Here is a 23,654-nt window from a genome sequence, read left to right as displayed (position 1 = left end):
ATAAGCACCAACACTTGAATACGTTTTCAATGCTTTATTGAACCAAGTAACGAAGGAAGTAGCAGGAAAGAGGCAGGAGGGAAGCTACAGGGAAGCTCAAATACCTTTCTTTAGGATTCTTGAGAATGTCCTTTAAAGTTGAATATTATAATCGGATGCAATCCCCTTGTGGGACACAATCTTTGCTCACCTGGATAGGCCTCTCTCACTTGCCTAGCAGCCAGTACGTAGCACGAACAAAAGTCTCTGCCAAAGACTTGCTTGAAATAAATCCGTACAATCCTCTGCCACAGGATGCATTAAACTTTACGGTGAATGTCAGACACAGTCCTTTAAGCCAACCCGGCAGTACTATGCAGTAAGACTACTTTAGGATACGTCCTCCAACCGAGTCACCAGGCCCCTCTCCAGACCAGCACTCTGCGTGATCCTTCCATGACGGGTCCTCCCCTGGGATCTTCTCGGTTGTCCAGCTTCTTCACTCTGGATAGACAGCTCAGGACCATTCCTCGGCTGCTGTGATAGGCCCCAGACAGGCTTCTGGGCCCACACACGCACCGCAGCGGGGCGGGCCTCTGGAACGGAGGACCACGAGGTAGCACTCTAACGCATACCTGTCGGCCAGGAGGGCCAGCAGGTGGCTGAAAATGAACCCCAAAACATGGCGTCTGTCCCATAAATACCCTCTCCAAGAATGCAACTCGGAGGACCACCTCCACCGAGTTGTCTCTGGGACAGAGGAGCACCCATACGCTTCGACGCGTTGCCTTTTCAACACTAGCCAATGGTAACAGCGACACACATCGGCTCAGTGTGAAACCACACGCAATGTCTGCCAAGCTGGAACAGAGGCAAATCCAACTCCCCTAACGAGCAATTTACTAAATTTACCTATCAGTTGGTAGATCACAAATCTATCAGCGCTACAGGTGTAAACATTCAAAGATGGCCATACGTCCGTCAGTGGCGATCCCAGCCATGGTGGTTCCCAGCCCACAGCAATCATTCCTGTGAACATTCAGCAAGTGGAACGCCTGATCCTGTATAATCAATGCATAACCTGTCATGAAATTGCACAAGAGACCAATCTTGACCAGTGTAGCCCAGATGTCCCCAACCTTCTTAAACTGCCCAACCACTCATACTCCACAATCCCCCTCTTACCATTCTAAATTAATGAGACCACACCTGAATTTGGAGTATAAATGGCCATAGGAGCCTTTTATTAACAAAATATTAATAATTCAAAACTTTTAACATATAACATCTGTAACGACAACTGTCCACCCTCAGTCTGTTGGTCTTTGACGGCACCCCGAACTTCACACATCTTCCATCACTACACTGCAGGACCTTTTCTCCATGATAGGCCTCCAGCCGTATCACACCAGCTCAGAGACAACCCTCTTCTCGCAATGCAACCATTACTGTATTCCAGCTAACTGTTCTAACTGGAATACACCAGAGGGGCACATACTACCGATGAGCCCCCCAACACTTCCATCTCGTATGTTTTCTGACACCATCAAAGACAAGAAACACCGGCGTTACTCCACTGCTTACTCCACGGCGTTACTCCACTCCACGGAATCGATTTCACTGCACCTGAAAGAAATAAAAGCAAACAGACAAATAAACAAACCAACAACAGGGGGGGGGGGGGTTAGGAAACTGCTTCCTCCTTTCTGCCCCTTCCTCTGCTGCCTGGAATTCCCGCCTCCCCCTTAAAAAGTACCGCTCCTGTCACTTTGTCTTCTCCAAGCTGTACCATCCCCTTCCTTTCACACTTTCCTGCTTAACCATTTGTTGTCTCCCCTCTGCACACTGTCAGGCCCGGCCCTGCACTACTTTCTTCTTTCTCTTTTCATTCCGGGCCTCACTTTCTGTGGGAATAGTAAACACAGTCATCCTAGGTTCTAGGATGGTTCAGGTGTACTGACAAATCTTTCTATGCCGACGCTTTCCAGGCATTAGTTAAAGCAGTAGTAAACCGATAAACCGATGGGTGATATTTAATTTTTTTTCTCTGAACTGCAAAGTAATTTTATAATGCACATACTAGCACATTATGTGACACCTACCTGAAAACGAAGCCCTCCAGCAAAGCACTGTCACCGCTGGAGGCCGCTTCCATTTCACCTGTCTTCCTTCCGGGTCCGCGACTCTGGCTGTGTGACTGGCATGTGCTGGGGAGCCGCCGTTTACGACACAGGACTCTGCAGGAACGATCCGGGTGGCTATTCTTTCAGAGCGCATGCGCAGATGACGTCATCAGTTGAATATACAGTAAGTATTTCCTAAACGGTGCACAATCAAGAGGTATCTACAGTACCTATAGGTATGCCTTTTTTATAGGTTTACCTATAGGTACAAGTCAGAGATGGGAGTTAACTCCCACTTTAAACGCTAGGATAAGTGTATAAATGTAGCAGGGGAGCATTTTAAAAAAATAAATGCAGTTTCCACTCCTTAAAATTTGTTCTTTTATTATTAAAACTCCAAAATCCAGGTTTGACTTGAACTGCCCTCGTATGTATTGGCGTATGTCAGGGATATGCAATTAGCGGACCTCCAGCTGTTGCAGAACTACAAGTCCCATGAGGCATAGCAAGACTCTGACAGCCACAAGCATGACACCCAGAGGCAGAGCATGATGGGACTTGTAGTTTTGCAACAGCTGGAGGTCCGCTAATTGCAGATCCCTGGCGTATGTTATTTAATGCTCTTATGATCTGATAAGCCACATGTGCCCTTTCCTGTGCCTTAACAGTTAAAAATGTGCCCACTAAATTCTAGGCACACTCATGCATGAACATATCACAGGCAGAGAGGGGACAATACAGACCATGTGCCCCCTCTTAGATTGGTACAGTCACTCGCACCAACTAGGCACCCCAGTGGCAGTCAGTAGAAGCCTACTAATAGTGGATGTCTATATCTACCTGGTAGGGGCACAGCAAGCTATATAAATTAGTGGTCTGTGTAAAAGAACAACATTCATTATTTCACCCATAAGTCCAAGGAGAAAACACCACTGGTAGACATGAGTACCACACACGCTCTTGGAGGTGAGAGATTGATTCTGGTGGGCAAATTTATTAAACATCAAAAAGTTTTAAAGTGGTCCTAACAGAACTCTAATATTTACAGTGAACAGTATACAGATGCAGGATGGGTGGCAGAAAAGTAAGAGGAAGTCTCTCCAAAGTTGTCACTGGAACAGGTGACAACTATAATGCCCCGTACACATGAGCGGAATTTCCATTGGAAAAATCTTGGATGGTTTTTCTGACGGTATTCTGCTCAAGCTTGCCTTGCATACACACGGTCACACAAAAGTTCTCTAAACTTTTGACCATCAAAAACGCGGTGACGTACAACACTACGATGAACGGAGAAAATGAAGTTCAATGCTTCCGAGCATGTGTCGAATTGTTTCTGAGCATGCGTGGTTTTTTGCACGTCGGAATTGCATACAGACGAACGGAATTTTCGTCAAGAACTTTTTCTGTCGGAAAAATAAAGAACCAGCTCTCAATCTTTTGCTGGCAGAAATTCAGACAGAAAAAGTTGGATAGAGCATACACACGGTCCCATCACAAAGCTCCCATCACACTTTTTTTGACGGAAATTCCACTCGTGTGTATGGGGCATAAGGCCTCATGCACACAGGACGTTTTTACAGCTGCTTCTAGGGGCAGCTGACGTTTTCTTTTTCCTGTCTCTAAACGCCCCCCCCATGTTTGCCTATGTGTCCATCCACACACAGGCTTTTAGCAGAGTTTAGTGGCAGGAGCTTTTAGAGGCTGTTAGAGGCAGGAAAAAAAAACCCTGCCAGTGTTTTCAGGAGCAGCAGAGTTTGGGCAGAAAAAAGTTTGAAGCTAACAGCTTCTAAAAGCTGATAACAGCTTCTAAAAGCTGTTAAACATTAGTGCATGAGCATTAATTCATTTCAATGACCAGAAAAAATTATTTATTCTGGCCAATGAAATGAATTAATGCCCAAGAGCTTGACGGCTTTAAAGGCTCCTGAAAGCTTGTAAAACCTTAAAGCGGAGTTCTACCCAAAAATGGAACTTCCGCTTTAAGGAAGGTGACCCCCTGACAGGCCACATTTGGCATGTCATTTGTTTGGGGGGGGGGAGTGGAAACCCTCAAAAATGAGGGTTCCAGCTCCCACTTCCTCCCGGGGCTCTGTGGAGCCGGAAGTCAGATCACCTCTCCCCCCTCCCTCTCGGCAATCATCTGGGTCACATCACAGGTCCAGATGATTGCCTGGCCAGTCACAGCGTGCCCACAGTGACAATGCCGGCGCCGCAGAGAGGAGGGGGAGACAAGCGGGACTTCGTTCGCCCACATCGCTGGATCCCTGGGACAGGTAAGTGTCTTGTTATTAAAAGTCAGTAGCTGCAGTATTTGTAGCTGCTGACTTTTATTTTTTTTTTTAAGCGGAACTCCGCTTTAAGACACTTTTACAAGCTCTAGGCATTTTTTTCTGCAAAAATGCTCCTGGCTTCTAGGAGAGTTAACTAAACATCCTGTGTGCATGAGGCCTAAGACCCCTTTCACACAGAGGAGGTGTTCAGGCATTTTAGCGCTAGAAATAGCCTCTAAATAGTGGCTGAAAACCGCCTCCCATTCATCTTAGTGTTTCTTTTCACACTGGGGCGCTGCGCTTGCGGGACGTTAGGAAAAGTCCTGCAAGCAGCATCTTTGGTGCGGCTTGGGAACGTTGTACCCGGCGCTCCCAAAACACCTGCCCATTGAAATGAATGGGCAGCGCTTCCAAAGCCCCTGAAAATCGCTTCGGAAGTGCCACAACAGGGGCGCTTTGAACCCCTTCTTTGAAGTTAAAAGCGCCCCACTAGCGGGCGAAAAGCACTGCTTAAACAGCGCTAAAGTGCTGCTAAAGCGCAAACACGGCTCCAATGTGAAAGGGGTCTAAAGCTTGCATTTTCCATTGCTTGCTGTCCTGATGATAATGGACACCAGGACAAACTGGGTTATTGTGGGTGGGTGTGATGTGGGTTTGCTTAGAGAAATTAGGATTCAGCTATGACTTTCCGAGTCAAGACTGGCCATTGGCAACACTCGGACTGGGCTCCTTTTGCTCCAAATTATGTCTTTATAAAGCATTGCCAAGAGAGAGGGTAGTACGCCACCTCCAGTAGCTTTATAGATATGGATATTTTCTAGTTCTGTTTAACTTGAACAAATGTAACTATGTATATACCAAACCTGGCTGATGCTCTGGAAACTGGAAATCACTAAAGTAGACAGCACTACCTCAGTGATCTCTACTTGTTTCGAGGTCCTGCACCAGAGGATCAGGGAGAATGTGTTTTTGTTTTTTTTTCAGTGAAGCAAATTGGACAATGCTTTAAGGTTTTTTTGCCTTCCTCTGGGTTTAGGGTTCTGTATATGTCGTTTTTTCCCCGTTTTTTTGCCTTTTGGTTGAACTACAGTAGATGAACTCTCTTTTTTCAGCATGAAAAACTATGTAACTATGAAATGTTCAACTTTGGCTATGTATTGACAGATTCAGTCACTCATACACTTCTTCAAAATCTCTTGGAGTTCAGGAGTGAGGTCTCTGTAGGCAGAACGGCAACGGTCATTGCAAAGGTCTCCCTGCTTGATAGTAAACCAGCAGACAGAAAGTAATGACTGGTAAGGGCAGAATCAAGAACTCTGGAGGGGAGAATTGGTTTCTGGAGTCCCTGGGAGGTGTTCAAAACCAGGCGTTGATTCAACCCACTTAGTAGTAGTCAGAAGTGTTTGCATTTTAGGTCCTTGTACTTATATTAGTATACATAACTTGTATTGTATTTGCAGAATATCTTCAACTTGGGGTTTTCGGGTTCTGAGATTTTTTTTTTTTGCGAATGCATTGTTACCATTGTTGGTAACTTGTCACCTGCATGTATCACTTCTGTAATCTTATTCCTTTATGTTATGCAGGTTTTCAAGTTTAGTATGCACCTAGTTCTTTACTTGCATTTAATAAGGCATAGATTCTGCGTATTTGATGTATGTTAGTGATTAAATCACGAGTTAAAAACTCTGTGTATAGTAAAACCTTAACAGACTTTTTGGCAAACAGTACAAAGTGCAGTTACTTATGGAAGGAAATCGGGATTTACTTTAAGCTGATCTCCAGGAATTACAACACAACTACCCTTGCAGTGTGGCCTCTATATGCTACAAGGGTTAAATGCTTGTTAAAGTGGTTCTAAAGGCAGAACATTTTTTTACCTTAAAGGGTTTGGAAAGGTTCAGCTTTTTTTTTTTTTAAATAACAAACATGTCATACTTACCTGCTCGGTGGAGGTAAGCCCCAATTGTCCTCTTCCCTGGTCCTCCTCCAGCACTCCTGGCCCCTCACCCCTGCTGATTGACCCCATGACAAGCTGCTTGCTCTGGGAGCACTTGTACATAATCACTCCCAAGCTGCCTCTGTGTGCCTGAGACACAGAGAGCACGGCTTGGCCCCCCCCCCCCGCTCCCTCCTCACTAGCTGTGATTGACAGCAGTGGGAGCCAATGGCTTCCGCTGCTGTGTCTCAGCAAATGAGGCGGCAGAGACCCGGGAGAGCTTCTGCTCTTGTGCACATCACTGGATTGGGATCGGCTCAGGTGGTCTGAGGGGGAAGCTGCACACTGAAGGTTTTTTTTACCTCCATGCATAGAATGCATGAAGGTAAAAAATCTTCAGCCTTTAGGACCACTTTAATGCATTCTCTGCATTAAGGATACAAATATTCCAGTGGAAGGATTGCCCCTTCACCTCCTTTTATACTTGCCTAATATCAATCTCAATCCAGCGCTATGCCTGTCTGCCACAACGCTGGTTTCTCTCTCCTCACAGGGCAGAGAGGCAGTAGCAGGAGGCATTGACTCCTACTGTTGTCAATCAATTCCTATGAGGGGCAGAGCTGTGCCGTCTGTGTGTATATAGATGCACAGCACAGCTTGAGAGTGAACCCGCAGGTGCACCCCCATAGGAAGCGGCTTCCTATTGTGGCAAACTGGGAAGAGGAGGAACCAAGAGCACAAGGGGGGACCCTAGAAGAGGGGGGGTGTCTTTGGATACTTTGGATAGAGAAGGGAAACTGTCTATGTCCAGTTGCTTAGTTTTCTCTTGACTTCTGTCTTAGAGACACAACAGGAAGTGAGAAGAAATTTCTTGAGTGAAGGGAATCCCCTCATAGAAGTCATGAAAACATGTGTCTTTATTAGAATTTTTACCAGACATCCAAAGTCCCCTGTGAGGTGCGGGAGTCTCCTACATTTCTGCTGTGGCTCCCTGACACCTGCAAGCGCCGGCAGATATCCCGGCTGCAGGGCCGATCCTAGATGGTTCCTTGGTTCACGGTGGGGAATGATCGGTGTGGCGGGAGGGACAGCTGTGAACATCGATCTCCCTGTATAGCTTTTTAGCCGACAGCCGCTTCTCCTTCTCTCCCTCTTGTGGCTGTCGGCTAAAAAGCTATACAGGGAGATCGGTGTTCACAGCTGTCCCTCCAGCCACACTGATCATTCCTGGTTGTTCCCTTTGTGCTCCTCCTCCGGCCATTCCTCTGGCCCCCTGTCCTTCTCTGGCCCCCCTCCGTGTCCTCCTCAGCCCCTGTGTTCTCCTGTGGCTCCCTGTCCTCCTCCTCCACCTCCCCTCATCCCCCACAGCTGGCTTCCCTCCTCTCCCAACGGCTGCTGGTGGGATGTGTCAGGATGGAGAGCGGAGGAAGGGACCGGTAAATTTACCGGCCCCTTCCTTTTCTGAACTAGACACAGTGGGCAGCACTCGCTCCTGTGTCCTGCGAATACTAAACAGTTTATGAATGGACAGGAGCCTCTGTCTCCTGTCCATTCATCTTCAATGCTGAGAAAAGGATTGGGGAATCTGTGTCCTCAGTCCCATTCTGTGTCTCAAAGGGGAGATGTCAGGGGTCTGTTTAGACTCCTGATATCTCACCAAAGCCTACCAACAAGTCTGATAAAAAAAATAGGCAAAAAATATAAAAAACTACTGACACCACTCCCCCCTGCCCTACCAACACTGTCCACTACCCCAATCCCCTTCCCCAAAAAGCATTGTGAAAAAAAATAAAAACAAATTAAATTGTAAAAAAAATCAATACATACAAATAAAAAAATACTGACAACATCCACTGCCACATACCCCTTACCCTCTTCCCCAGAAGCACTATGAAAAAATATATAAAAAAATATTTTTAAAGAATTTTCGCAGCGGGGGGAGTTAGTTTTTGCAGGTTGGGATGTCTGATTTATCCTTAGCTCTTATTTCAATAACAACTCTAAAACCTGGGATTTCTCATCGCTTTCTGTCTTGGTGTTACTAGGACAGATGGGGAGTATCCCAGGCAGACAGCAATAAAAACCTAACAGGGGTTCTTAACACTTCCCCACTGTCTTCAAAACAAAAATTAAGTTTTGGTTATACATTTCTTTTAAATTCCAGCTACTTGACCCAGTTGTACATTGGCTGGATCACTTGAAGATTTTACAGTTAAAATATACCTAAAAAGCAAAACCTTTCTTTAGATTTTGATAGAGTGGAGAGTGGAGAGAGAATATTGTCATGTTTTTATTGCTGTCTGTGCCCTAATTGAAGAAATTCACCCTCTCCAAATCTCTTGATCACCAAAATCCCCGGTAATAAAAAAAATAAGTTGCCATCAGAACAGCAATAGAGGTAAAATCTTCCAGTGGGGACAACTGTCTAAAGCTAGCCATATACTAGTAGATTTTTTGAAAGAACATTTCTATAAAAACTCTTTTGTACATTGGATGACTGGATAAATTCCATTTAAAATTTTGTGTGGTTTTAACATTTGATTTTAGGATCAATGTCATTTCCCAAATGAAAAATCACACACACTGTTTGAAATTAGCTTGAGAAACATGGTCTATCCTGTTGCTTTGAATTTCTTTATCGTACATCATGGGACACAGAGTAGCTATATTAATATACTGTCTGGGTTATATGCCACCTATAGGTGAATGGACACTGGCACACCCAAAAGACAAGTCCCCCCTCTATATAACCCCTCCTATACCGGAAGTACCTCAGTTTTTTTCACCAGTATCTGCAAGGTGGTGGTCACTGATGTGATACATGAGCTCTTGGAGGTCTGGACAGTTCTATTAACCACTTCCCGCCCGGCCCATAGCAGATGACGGCCGGGCGGTGGTTCAGTTATCCTGACTGGGCGTCATATGACGTCCAGCAGGATAACATGCCGCCGCGCGCCCTCGGGGGCGCGCATCGTGGCGATCGATGGATCGGTGTGTCAGTCTGACACACTGCTACACCAATCTTGGCAAAGAGCCTCCAGCTCTTTACCACGTGATCAGCCGTGTCCAATCACGGCTGATCACGATGTCAATAGGAAGAGCCGTTGATCAGTGACAGACGCGAGTAGAGGAGAGCCGATCGGCGGCTCTCCTGGCAGGGGGGTCTGCGCTGATTGTTTATCAGCGCAGCCCCCCCTCAGATCACCACACTGGACCACCAGGGATCGCCACTAGGACCACCAGGGAAGGGGCAACATGTGGATGGCCAGGTATGTACCCCATGGCCATCCACATGTGCCCAGTCAGTGCCCAATCTGTGCCAATCAGTGCCCACAAATGGGCACTGATTGGCACCATTATGTTGCAGTGATGCCCAGCAATACCACCCTTAGGGGCATCACTGCAAATAATCAGTGTCATCAGTGCCACCCGTCAGTGCCCATCTGTGCCCATCAGTGCCCACCTATCAGTGCCCATACATGCCCATCTGTGCCAACTATCAGTGCCACCCATAACTACCCATCAATGCCACCTACGAGTGCCCATCAATGCCACCTACGAGTGCCCATCGGTGCCACCTATGATTGCCCATCAGTGCCGCATACCAGTGTCGCCTATCAGTGCCCATCATCAGTGCCACCTCATCAGTGCCACCTCATTGGTGCCCATCAGTGCCTGTCAGTGCAGCCATATCAGTGCCCGTCATTGAAGAAGAAAACGTACTTATTTACAAAAATTTTTAACAGAAACAAAGAAAAACTTGTTTTTTTTCAAAATTTTCGGTCTTTTTTTATTTGTTGCGCAAAAAATAAAAACCGCAGAGGTGATCAAATCCCACCAAAAGAAAGCTCTGCTTGTGGGAACAAAATGATGAAAAATTTGTTTGGGTACAGTGTAGCATGACCACGCAATTGTCATTCAAATTGCGACAGCACTGAAAGCTGAAAATTGGCCTGGGCGGGAAGGTGTCTAAGTGCCCGGTATTGAAGTGGTTAAGAATCATGAACTTCAATCGGATCCATTTGAAAAAGCTGTCAGACAAAATGGATGGTACTCGAGCCTCATTGGAAGGAGAGGAGATTCCTCGAGGTTTGCCTGTAATGCAGCCTTACGGCGCTGGACCCTGCATAATGGAACCCTGTGCAGTGTTTGTTCTGACCAAGGTGCTTTCCTGCAGGGTGCTATACATGTCCAGGGGAGTGGACCCCAGATTAAGGTGGGACCCAGTCTCTGAATGTCTTTTTATGACAAAGCTCGCCGTGATGGGTGAAGATTGGACTCCTGTTATGTTCAGAGTCCTGCAGCAGGAATAGTAAGTCTGCATTTGTTTGCATACATGGTTGCATAAAGATGCATGCTTATACATGTCTGCATAGGCAGGGCTGGTGCAAGGATTTTTGACACCCTAGGCCAAACCTATTTTTGCCGCCCCCTGGCTCCACCCTTGACTCCACCCCCTTTGTCCAGCCCATGTATACCCCACCTTTTTAATGAAGTGCCCATCAAATGCAGCCCACCAGCGCCCATCAATGCAGCCTACCAGTGCCCATCGATGAATGTTTGCTTGCTTCCTTTCATTCGGGAGTCGGGACACAGACACAGTCCTCCGCCGCCACTGCGCCTCTGACACTGTGCGCAAATGGAGCGGCAGCTGCCTGCTGATGCTGAGACTTAGTTGCTTGCTGCAGAGAGAAGAGAGTAGGAACACCAGCGGCCGGGTGCCCTAGGCAGCAGTGCGCCCTAGGCAGCAGTGCGCCCTAGGCGGTTGCCTAGTTTGCCTGGCGGTAGCACCGGCCCTGTGCATAGGTACGTGTTGCAATATTGCATAAACGCGTTTCATAAACGCATGCTTGCTTATTGCAAAAATGCTTGTTTCCATCCATGTGCACATGTTGCATGAATGCGTATGTACAGTGCACGCTTTCATATTTTGCCTAAATGCAAAGTTGCATAAGCACATGCTTCCATAAACGCATATTGCTTAAACACATGCTGGCATGTTTACATTTGTACAGCATACGTATGTTTATTTACATTAAGCTGCATACATATGTACTTGTTTTCCTGGGACTTCATACATATGTGCTTATTTGCATAGGACTACATGCATAGGGGCTTTATTTGCCTGGGTGCTTGTTTGCCTGGGGGTACATGCGTGTGTGCTTATTGACCTTATACTGCATACATAAATGCATGAATGGCAAGAATACTTGTATACCTGAATGTTTGCATACCTAGATTCTTGCATACCTAAGGGGTTGCATAGAGGTAAACCAACATTTGTTTTAGGCCTGCATCCTTGGTGGACTGTATATTAGGTTAGGTAATATAGTTGCTGCATTTTTTACCTGTTATACCAGTTAAATGGTTCCAGAAAAGAGAGGCAGCTGGGGGAAGCAGGGGCACCACTCTTAGGTTCAGGGATCTGGCGGTGTCCACACCTCATGATGAACAGTGGTGTCGGGTGCATCTGAGCCACTGTGGTGTTTGGCATTGCAGTGTTTCCTGACTCATTAATTTATCATTAGACTGCGGCCGCATTACCTTGATCATGCCTGATCTCGGTTGATCGAAGCCTAAGCAGGATCAAGTCTGGTTAGTATATAGACAGGAGACTGCCTGGGAATACCAGATGCTGTAATGCTTTCCCCATCTGGGTGAGGGAGGCATCTGAGGCTGCTGGGTTTTGAGAGTATTCTCTAAGGTGGTTTGTTCCATCTTTAGCCGGCAGAAACCTGGTAGGTTAAGTGCACCTCTTGGAACTGTCTGGGTCTGTCACAGAGTTGTCAGTCTTTTGCCTTACATTTGCTCTTGGAGCAGAAGTTATGGGCTCATATTGTGAGACAATTAAATGGTAGCAGTTCCAAAGCCAAATAGGGACATGAGGTCTTTCTTAAGATCCCAAGCCGCTGAACATCTTTCTGTTTCAGATAGGCTAGACTGTTCAGTGAAGACCTCTCTGCAAGAGGTAGATTTCAGGGGCCATAATAATCTATAAATGCACATCTTCATGCAGCGGTTTGTTTCTAGGCTCATCAAAGATTTTTGTAATTGACGTGGAAAGCCTTTTTTTTGTGAATCTTCCCTTTGGGTTGGCCATAGCTCCGGAGGATTCTCAAAGCATCTAGCCCCAGTGCTGGCTTGCTGAAGACACCTCAATACTCTTTACCTCAATAATCTTTGCTCAGGAAGCAGTCAATTTCAGGGGTTCCTTTGATATATTTCTACAAGAGGAAGCTGTGTTTAGGTCAAAGCACGTTCTCTACATACAGCCCTACTCCAGGTCTTGGTAAAGGTTCATTCTCTGTCTGGAACTTGAAGATCCAGGCATTGCATTGCCGGAAGGCTCTGTTTCTGGGGTGTTGCAGAGCAAAAATTGGTGCTTGATATTCTTCCTTTTCAGGAATTTGGAAAATAATAACCACTGATGCCAGACTCTCTAAGTTGGCTAAAGTTCAGTGGGCTTGGTCTCCACAGGAGAGAATACTGTCCAATAGCTTGGAATTTTTGGCCAGTATGTCTTGCTCTGGATTATAGGACAAACCTGTTGTAGGTTCAATCTGGAAATGCCTCTGCAGGCATATATATATTTATCAACCACCAGGGCGGCACCAGAGGTCATGCGACTGAGGGAGGTGTACCGCATTCTGTCTGGGACAGTACAAGTGCTGTCTCTATCGCCAATACATATTCCAGGTCTAGGATAGTGGCAAGGGGAACTCTGCAGGGGAATCTACTAAATTCCAAGTTCTTCAACAGTTTGGGACAGGTGTGTCCGGGACAAGAGTCCCACTGCCAATAGGGATCTTCAACACTGCCATTAAACTTTGTGTGTGTAAAGACAGGCCTCCCAATACTTTTGACATTATAGTGTAGATTAGTATCTGCAGCGGCTCCAAGGATTGGAGCAAACGGCTGCATGCAGCCCTGCAGGTTTGGCGCCAGGCGTTTAGACACCTTTTACCAGTTCACAGAATGGATCAGTTTACCCTGCAGAGCAAATCCATTACCAGCATCGAACAAATAATCAACTAACATTGGTTGAACTGTTTAGTTTATTACTAACTACCAACGTTAAGAGGGGTGTCGCAATTGCAAGAGAATTGAAATTCTCCCCACTGAAGCCATTAGGTATTACAGCCCACCTGAGCCCATCCATAAAATACCAGTAACTGACCGACCTTTTAAGACATTTTGAGCTATCTACATCCAGCTAGTCTCAGCAGAACCACACGTTATAAGGATACAATTTAGAGGAGTCAAGCACTGTAACTGTCTGTTTACTGAATAGGTTTAGCTGTTGTCCAGTAAATCTTTGAGCTTTCCAAACATGCTCACATCCCGTCTTCCTGGGGATTAGCTGAGTAATCAGTCGCTCTCAGTGTTTGACAGCTAGCCTTGCTTGCTCTAACTGGTCTGTTTCTTGAGAATAACACATTACTTTGTGGGGATGAGGAGCTGGAGACAGGCTGAAGAAAGACAACAAGCTAATGCAAGGGCCACGCTCCATGTGATATGAAATATCTATTTGCATGGGTGGCTACATAGGCTCCAAGATGTCCATATTGCTCAGCTGGGCTCAGCTGTCGTCTAGCTTGGTTGCTTTATCTTAACAATCCCAGATGCCCCCCCCTCTGAAATTTACCCTACCAGCAATCAGAGTAGCTTCTGAAATATCTTCTTCCTAAAAGCAAGAAATTCAAGAGGACTCTTGTATATGGAGGGAGTATATAGAGTCTTCAGTCTCAGGTTACCTAATATTAAGAACAGAAGTTACATTTACTCTAGATGAGGCTTATTATATAGACCTATAGTTACTATATGGCCCATTCAAGATTATCATGCCAGACTTTATTTAAAAATAACTTTAGTTTTAAAGAAATATCAAGACTGGAACAAACCAAATATGCACTATGGATTTGTGCTTTTTAGTTTTAAGTCACTGAAAATGTCTGTAAACCATTAAGTTATTTTATTTGCTCCTTTTTTTTTTTTTTTTTTATACTATATTGACATGGTTTTAATAGATCTGATAAGTTCAAAAATTACTTGTTTATTCTGCCAGGATTCTTGAAAGATGAGAACTGTACACGGTTTGCCTGTTATCAGTTAAGAAGGCCATACATTTGGTTGTACAGAAGTCAGCCTACAATTCGACTTCTATACAACCACCCTGTCAGGTTTTTTCCAATTGCCAGAACACAAGAGCGCAGTGGGAGGATTCCCCCATCTACATTGAATGCGTGGATGGGGGAACTGGATCAAATATATATATATATATTTTATATATACGATTTTAGGCTGAACTCTGGCTAAAAATGATTTTTGGACATTTTTGCTACTTAAACAGAACTGGTTGGAACAGACAGATCACAGTGGGTCTCTCGCTTAGCATCTCATCTATTCAGTAAACATTGTGGTTGGAGAAGGGGCAGATGAATGTCAGTCACTCCTCCTCCAATCACAGAAAGCCTTACATTCTATAATAAGTGTGCAACACATTTAAACAATGTAAGAGGTCACTTCTACAGTGATCACCAACTCATACGTTTTTATTTTTTTCCACCGACTAACAATGTAAGGGGGTATATCTCCACTGACCACCAATTTAAGGGGATATACCTCCACTGACCACCAAAGTAAGGGGGCATGTCACCACTGGCCATCAATGTAAGGCAGTACAGTGCCTTAAAGTATTCATACCCCTTGAGATTTTCCACATTTTGTCATGTTACAATCAAAAATGTAAATGTATTTTAATGGGATTTTATGTGATGGACCAAATTTTTTACAAATAAATATCTGAAAAGTGTGGCATGCATTTATATTCAGCTCTTAATACTTTGTAGAACCACCTTTTGCTGCAATTACAGCTGCAAGTCTTTTTGGGGATGTCTCTACCAGATTTGCACATCTAGAGAGTGACATTTTTGCCCATTCTTTGCAAAATAGCTTAAACCCTGTCAGATTGGATGTAGAGCATCTGTGAACAGCAATTTTAAAGTATTGCCACAGATTCTCAATTGGATTTAGGTCTGGACTATTCTAACACGTGGATATGCTTTGATCTAATAACATCTATTGTAGCTTTGGCTGTATTTTTAAGGTGGTTGTCCTGCTGGAACGTGAACCTCCACCCCAGTCTCAAGTCTTTTGCAAACTCTAATGCCCTGTACACACGACCATTTTTGCCATCAGAATAAACTCTGAAGGTTTTTACGACGGAGTTCCGATGGATTTCCGCTCAAGCTGTCTTGCATACACACGATCACACCAAATTCCGACCGTCCAGAATGCAGTGACGTACAACACATAAGACTAGAACACGGAAGTTCAATAGCCAGTAGCCAATAGCTTCCGTCTCGTACTTGCTTCAGAGCATGCGTCGTTTTTGGTGCGTCGGAACAGCATACAGACAAGTGTTTTTTCCGATAGTAATTTGTTCCGTCGGAAAAATATAGAACATGTTCTCTATCTAGATCGTCTGAATTTTCGACAGAAAAAGTCCGATGGGGTAAACACACGGTCGGAATATAATATGAAAAGCTCCCATCGGACTCTTTCTGTCGGAAATTCCGCTCGTGTGTACGCGGCATAACAGGTTTTCTTCTAAGATTGCCCAGTATTTGTCTTCATCCATCTTCCCATCAACTCTGACCAGCTTTCCTGTCCTTGTTTCACGGTGGGGATGGTGTGTTCAGGGTGATGTGCAGTGTTAGTTTTCCGCCAAACATTGCGTCCTGGCAAAAATGTTCAATTTTTTTCTCATCAGACCAGAGCACCTTTTTCCACGTTTTCTGTGTCTCCCACATGGCTTCTTGCAAACTGCAAACAGGACTTCTTATGGCTTTCTTTCAACAATGGCTTTCCTATTGCCACTCTTCCATAAAGGCCAGATTTGTGGAGAGCACGTCTAATAGTTGTCCTGTGGACAGATAATCCCACCTGAACTGTGGATCTCTGCAGCTCCTCCAGAGTTACCATGGGCCTCTTGGCTGCTTCTCTGATTAATGCTCTCCCTGCCCGGCCTGTCAGTTTAGGCCATGTCTTGGTAGGTTTGAAGTTGTGCCATACACTTTCCATTTTCGGATGATGGATTGAACAGTGCTCTATGAGATGTTCAAAGCTTGGGATATATTTTTATAACCTAACCCTGCTTTAAACTTCTCCACAACTTTATTCCTGACCTGTCTGGTGTGTTCCTTGGCCTTCGTGATGCTGTTTGTTCACTAAGGTTCTCTAACAAATCTCTGAGGACCTCACAGAACATCTGTATTTATCCTGAGATTAAATTATACACAGGTGGACTCTATATACTAATTAGACAATTTCTGAAGGTAATTGGTTCCACTAGATTTTAGTTAGGGGTATAAGAGTAAAGGGACCTGAATACAAATGCATCAGACTTTTGCTGGCAGAATTGCAGACAGCAAAAGATTGAGAGCAGGTTCTCTATTTTTCGGTCGGAAAAAGTTCCTATCCGAAAATGCATTCGTCTGTATGCAATTCGGACGCTCAAAAAATCCTGCATGCTCGGAAACAATTCGATGCATGCTCAGAAGCATTGAACTTCATTTTCTCGGCTTGTCGTAGTGGTGACGGTCGAAAGTTCAGAAAACTTTTGTGTGACCGTGTGTATGCAAGGCAAGCTTGAGTCGGAATTCCGTCGGAAAAACCATCCAAGATTTTTCTGATGGAAATAACGCTCGTGTGTATGTGGCTTTAGAGTTTACATTCTGGAGGGTTCATGATTATTACTAAGGTATAGAACAAGATGTGTTGTAAATTAATCGGTTCTAGGTTTTCTAGGTGTTCCTTTATTTAGATTTTTCAGGTCATGCTATTTTACTATAAGATATATTTATTTAGATGTATAGACATTTGACCGCTTTTAGGACTTCCTAAATTCTGCTGGGTTTAGTTTTCCTAATTTACACCAGTGCGGAAAATGGGGGGGGGGGCAGAGCATCAGTTGATACCACTAATATTGGAGAAGAAGAATAGTGACAGATTCTAACTTGTGCATTTGATTCCCATCCAAAAGCTGTTGGCTAGCAGATGTCTTAAGTCACCATAAACACGATGGCCAAAAATGGTCTTCCTTATCCATCAGTCCTATTGCACTTGAAATGCAAAATCACTTTAAAAAAGTTCCACACGTATCAGATGTACAAAGTCAATACAGACTGGCCCCTGCTGTCTTGATGTATTGTTTACACTCAACTTGTTCTTAAGTAAACTACAAGCCGGGGCACCGTGTCACCAGCACAGGGGCATCCCCTCCTGCTCTTGTGCTGGACCTGCATTGCTGTGGGAACGTGAAATATCATGACTATAATCTGCATCCCCCCTCCCTCACTCTCCCCCTCCCAGTCGCTGATGGAGTTTCACAGCCTCCCTCCTGATTAGTCTGTCCTGAGCAGCACAGAGGAGGCTCCTCCTTCCCTGACCCTCCAGTTCATACCTACAATTTGTAAAGTTTTTTTTTTTCCTCCTGAAAAGAGAGATCATGGATGGGGAAATCACTTAGAACGTGCTGGGCATATTGTAAACATCAGAGAGATAGTTTGGAGACGTCCTGAGAGTTCGGGTTATGTGGATCAGGCTTTGTCCTCCCTTCCATGGACTGACTCGTTAAGGCTAGCTAAGGATTGAGCAGCTATGATTCCTGTGCTGGACAGGACGGCGTATACCAATCAGATGCGGCTGGTAAGATGCAAAAGTTTTGCTTTCTCCATCAAAACTAGAAGCTAGGCAACTAGGTCACAATCTAGTTCTAGAACATTAGCCTAGTAGTTTCTCCTGTGTGTCTGTATTGTAGCATCACCTATCGCTCTTCTTACATTTTACTGCTACTCATAGCAGACTTTAATGCATATATTCTATCAGTAAAAAATTGTAGTGCAGTGTATTGTAGTGAATTTGTATGTCTACGTTGATGCTCAACCATGAGTTTTTGATTTCCTAGTCTCACGAGACATTGACCTAAAAGTCTACAAGTTGCAATATTCCCCTTTAATATGTCGCATCTCCTAAATGAAAAGGTTTAGCAGTAGTCCATAAATATTGCTTTAAAGAGAAAAAAAAATATGGTAGTTGGATCTGGCAGGCTTTATAAGGTTTCTATTCATTTACTCAGATTCGGGGACAAATGTTCCTTGAACTGAGATTATCCCTAAATTGGAAGCAGTTGGCAACACAATGTAAAGGCAGGATCATTCTGCAGCCCTGTCAGTCATGCTGGGACGGGACTTGTAATTCCACAGATGTAGTAGGACTTCTTCTTGTTGACCCACCTGTATTTGGATTTTTAATATAATCAATATATTTCTGCTTGTGTCTGATTGCTTTTTATGTCTCTCCTCCAGATTGCAGACAGGTTCCCAGGCAGGGAGGTTCCACCACCCAGGAAAAGGTTGCACTCTGTGGATGAAGCTCTGCAGGGCAGTCGTCCCCCTCCCGAGGGGGCTGGGGCAGCCTCTCTATCAGAGCTGGGACACACCGAGGGGCTTGGGGTCGGAGAATGGTGCCCGTATTGTCAAGCCAAACTGGCAGAACTGAAGAAGCAAGCCCTCAAGTTGGCTGTGCCTGGCTCCACTATGGTAAGAGCCTTCATCTTTCTACTAGTGTGAATTCTGTGTCTGCACAATGCAGTGAGCTCATTACCTTGTGTAGGATTGTAGCATGAACCCTTGTGATATGTTCTTGCCATGATCTGTTACAATCATTCAAAATACAGAAGCAGATTGTTGGAGTTTGTTAATTTATCGGAACTACATCTAATTAAATGTAGGCGTTCTGGGTCTCTCAAGTTGGCAACTTAATCTGGAACCTAAGGCTCGTCAACAGTTGGGAGGGTGGAATATGATCTGTAAAATGTATTATCTACTTCAGCTATCAATGTAATCAGTCCTTGTTCAAGCCTCTTTAAAATTGAAAAGATAAAGGTGCTACATTTTTTGTCAAACAGCTTTTCATGTCATGACTTGCTGTAAGTGAATACCCCCATCAAGTGTTTACATTTGTCCTGCATGTTGGTGGGTGGGCAAGTCAAGTGACTCCTTTCTTGGCTGTTTCTTGGCTGTTGTCTGGATTTCGGCAACAGAAACACCCCACTGCTCATGAGGGTATCTCTCACTTACCATTGCATACCATTAATAGAATAATATTACTTGTCTTTGAATTATCTATTTTGTCTTCATAACATCTCAGGCTGAAAGATGCAGGTGGATAGATCCAAGGCTGTAGATAACAATCATATGTCCCTGGTGTGTGATACATTTCCAAAGTCCTTACAGCTAGCTTTATATACATTGCGTAGTTGTGTGTGGGTGCAAACAGACGGTGTCTCCCATTGGTGTGGTGAGCATTGCTTGCCGGAGCTTGTGGCCACACTCAGCTTCTGGACCACAGTAACAAACCTCATTTTCCCACAACTGAACCCTACAATTATTAGTTGGGTGTACATTAAGTGGTATCCCTAGGAGAGTGTGACACTATCATTGGCTTTGGAATGGCTGTGGCATTTGTGTCAATCAGGGAATTCTAGTGATGATACGTCACAGGTGGAATCCTGTAGAGATGCATTCTATAAATATAAATCACTCAGACTTTGATTGTGATGGTGCATGTTATAGCAGTGTGTATTTGTATGAATCCCTAGAAGTATGCTTCATGAGATGAGCCCATATGAAATATTTCTCCTTAAAGATAAAGTTTACATAACTGCTATGGCAACCTAGGGTTTGTGTTCTGTAAAAAAAAAAAAAAAAATTATATATATATATATATATATATATATATATATATATATATATATATATATATATATATATATATATATATGAGAGAGAGAGAGATTCTTATGCAAATACTTGGACTTTATGCTATCTAAACACTGGCTATGACCGTTGTCACTAAATGTTAATATCATAAAATAGAATTTTTTTTTTGCATTGAGACAGTATGACCAAACAGATTATGGAGAGAAAGGTCTAAAGGAGTTCAACCGAATCAGTAAAGCCTGAATGTTTAAGAAAGTAGAAAGATAGCACTGAACTGAAAAGGTTATTCGATAGGCATTGCTATCCAATAGTATAGAAATGATGTTCATGTAAGTGATCTGGTTACTAGGAAGGAAGCTTCTACATCCCAGCAGATCTTCACAATTTGGTTTAAAGTGCAAAACAGCAAGAAAAAGAATAATTTAAGTCTAGCACCACTGTTCAATAGTCTTCACTGCTCCTGGCCCCTCCCTCCCATCGAGTGCCCCCACAGAAAGCAGCTTGCTATGGAGTCACCCGAGCCGAGTCACAGCTCCGTGTGTCAATTCAGACATGGAGCCCTGACTCGGCCCCTCCCCCTCTCTCTTTTCTGATTGGCTAACTGACTTTGACAGCCTCGGGAGCCAATGGCGCCGCTGCTGTGTCTCAGCCAATCAGAAGGAGGATACCGAATGGCTAAGACACTCGTGGACAACGCTGGAGAGAGATGGGGCTTAGGTAAGTAATTAGGGGGTGCTGTGGAGGCTGCTACACAGAAGTTTTTTTTATCTTAATGCATAGAATGCATTAAGATAAAAAAACCTTCTGCCTTTACAACTCCTCGTCTGGTGCTACCGATGTGTTTTATGTTTTGTGTAGAAAAACCTCACAGCGGTGAGCTCCTCTAAACTTCAAAGAATCTTTAAAGTAGAACTATATATATATATATATATATATATATATATATATATATATATATATATATATATATATATATATAAAATTTTTTTTTTTTTTTTTGCCATCTGTATGCCATTGCGGAGATTTCCCTTCACTTCCTGTCCCAAAGCCAGACAGGAAGTGAGAGGAAATCCCTGCAAATGAAGGGAATTCCTTGGGGACCCTCACGTTCCCAGAACTAGTGACCCCATTGGAAGATTTCCCCCTTTAATACCTTTCTAGGGACAACCCAAAATTGGGGATCTTCTTTTACTTTCAATGATAATGGTAAACAGGACAAACCGAGAGGATGAATCGCCTTAATTGGGGCAGAACCAGCAGTAAGAACCAAAAAGTGTTCTAATCCAAGTTCTACTCATCACATTTACTGATTGCTGTGAGCCACATTTGGTTTGGGCCTGTTGCTTGTACCACTCAGCCTGTGCATGACCACCCTTGGGCTCTTTTGTTGTAGAGTTAAAATATATATACTACCTGCCTGATCGTTGTATGCTCTCCTAGTGCCTGCGTGGGTTTCCTCCAACACTCCAAAGACATGCTGGTGGGTTAATTGGCTCCTGCCTAAATTGACTTTAGTATGTGAGTTGGGGACCTTAGATTGTAAGCTCTGTAAATTGACAGCGCTATAGGAATACCTGTAATAAATAAATACATATATACCCAGTTTAATATTGGGGTGCAAAATGAGCTTTCCCTTAGAGGCACTCCTCTTTGAATCATCTCAAGCTCTGCTATACCTTTCTGGTAGGTAGAAGGGACTCTGAAACTGTAATGGATGTTTTGGTATATAATCTGACAATTCTTATCAATGTGTTGACGCTAAAATCCAGTTTATTTGGGGGAAATGTATGACTGAAACAAATTTTAACAAGTTTTCATAAGTTCCCTTGTTCTTTGAAGCTCAAGTTCCAAAGAGATCATTTTACTAGACATGTGCAATTTGTTTTGTTCCAAATTCATTTTTTTTAACGAATTTCAACAAATTCGTTAATTCGGAAATATCAGAAACTTTTCAGAATTTTCGTAAATTTGGATTTTCCAAAATTCGTAAATTTGAAAACATTCGTAAACGCAAAAAAATATGAAATTTGGCTGTTAGTGAACGTAGCGAATATGAATTTATCTGAAGTTACGAATTATCCAAAATAATGGATGCCGTATCAGTGGTATAGTGGATGGCACTTTCGCCTACCAGTAAGAAGGGATGCTGATTCGAATCCCAACCACAACACTACCTGCCTGGAGTTTGCATGTTCTTCCTGTGCCTGTGTGGGTTTCCTCCGGTACTCCGGTTTCCTCCCATACTCCAATGACATGCTGGTAGGTTAATTGGATCTTGTCTAAAAATTTTCCCTAGTATGTATGAATGCGAGTTAGTGACCTTAGAGTGTAAGCTCCTTGAGGGTAGGGACTGATGTGAATGTACAGTGTATATGTAAAGCGCTGCATAAATTGACGAGGCTATATAAGTACCTGAAATAAATAATAAAAAAATGAATGGAACATAAATTAATAATAATGAATTACAGTAATAATAATAAAAACGTATTATTATCATTAATTTGTTCCGTTCTATTTGTTTAGATGTGGCAATCGTTATTTTGGATAATTCGTAACTTCGGATAAATTAGTATTCATTACCTTCACTAACAGCCAAATTTGAAAGGAAATTCCAATACCCGTAATAGTTAAGTTATTATTAGTTAGTTGTTATTTCTGATTTTAGAATTTTCGAATTTCTGATTTTTTTTTTTTCGGATTTCCGAATTTCCGACTTTTGTTCAAATTTATGAATTGCTATCATAACGAATGACCCGAACAACGAAAAAAAAAAACAAACAAAAAACGAATGAAACTGAAACAAACAAATTTTTCGGCAGTGCACATGTCTACATTTTACCTGCTGTAAAGCTTGGGTAGGTAATGTTGACTCCACAAGAACTGCTCCATTGGAAAGCATACCTTATGATAACATGGAACTGCTGAGCAGATTATGTGGATATTTATTTTTAACACTGAAGTCAGAGACGGGAAAGCTGATTGACTTGTAATGTGCAGCACATTGTTGCTTCTCTTTTCATAGAAAGCCTCAGCAAGCTGTAATTGTTCCAGTGCTCCAGCCAACATCTGGTGCTCAGATAGACGGGCTGGATTTCTCCGGGGCTGCCGAATGGGCAATAATTATAAGCTGCCTGAACAAATTCCTCCCTGTATCTGCTGCTTTTTTTATGTATGTGAGAAAGAAAACGGCTGTGACAATTAATGACAGGGTGACCCAAAGCAGCACTGTGTGATCTTGGCTCAGGAAGGAAATCGACCTCTCCCAATGACATGGGAGGGATCTGCGACAATAACGCGTTAGAATGTGTTTTCATGTCTTAAAGGGAAAAATCGCAAACATTATTTTTCTTCTGCTAAGCATTTGCTGCGTCTGGCATGAAGAAAACAAATTCCTTTTTAAAGGGCATCTATAGTTTATTTATAAGATATTCTGTAGATGTGAAAGAGACCAACAAACTGTAAGTCGATAAGTGCTGGCTAAAGTTGCAAAAATCTTGTTTGTGTATTTAGTTTGTAATTATTTATTAATATGGTGATAGCTATATTTGTTACTGTA

General features: G+C 43.5%; 1 protein-coding gene across 3 annotated transcripts in view; it reads left to right on the top strand.

Annotated features, from left to right (window-relative positions):
• The window catches only part of KIF26A (kinesin family member 26A), a 224,270-nt gene that overhangs the window by 11,765 nt on the left and 188,851 nt on the right, over positions 1-23,654 (top strand). For 2 of the 3 annotated variants that reach the window (XM_073609728.1, XM_073609726.1), the window contains exon 2: positions 18,683-18,916. In XM_073609728.1, coding sequence (XP_073465829.1) covers positions 18,683-18,916 — 234 coding nt within the window. Of the gene's footprint in view, positions 1-17,727; positions 18,024-18,682; positions 18,917-23,654 lie in introns of those variants that run through there. The other variant, XM_073609727.1, reaches the window with a different exon arrangement.

Source organism: Aquarana catesbeiana, linkage group LG13 (assembly GCF_042186555.1).
Source record: "Aquarana catesbeiana isolate 2022-GZ linkage group LG13, ASM4218655v1, whole genome shotgun sequence".
Classification (NCBI taxonomy): domain Eukaryota; kingdom Metazoa; phylum Chordata; class Amphibia; order Anura; family Ranidae; genus Aquarana; species Aquarana catesbeiana.
This window is presented reverse-complemented; position numbering and strand designations above follow the sequence as displayed.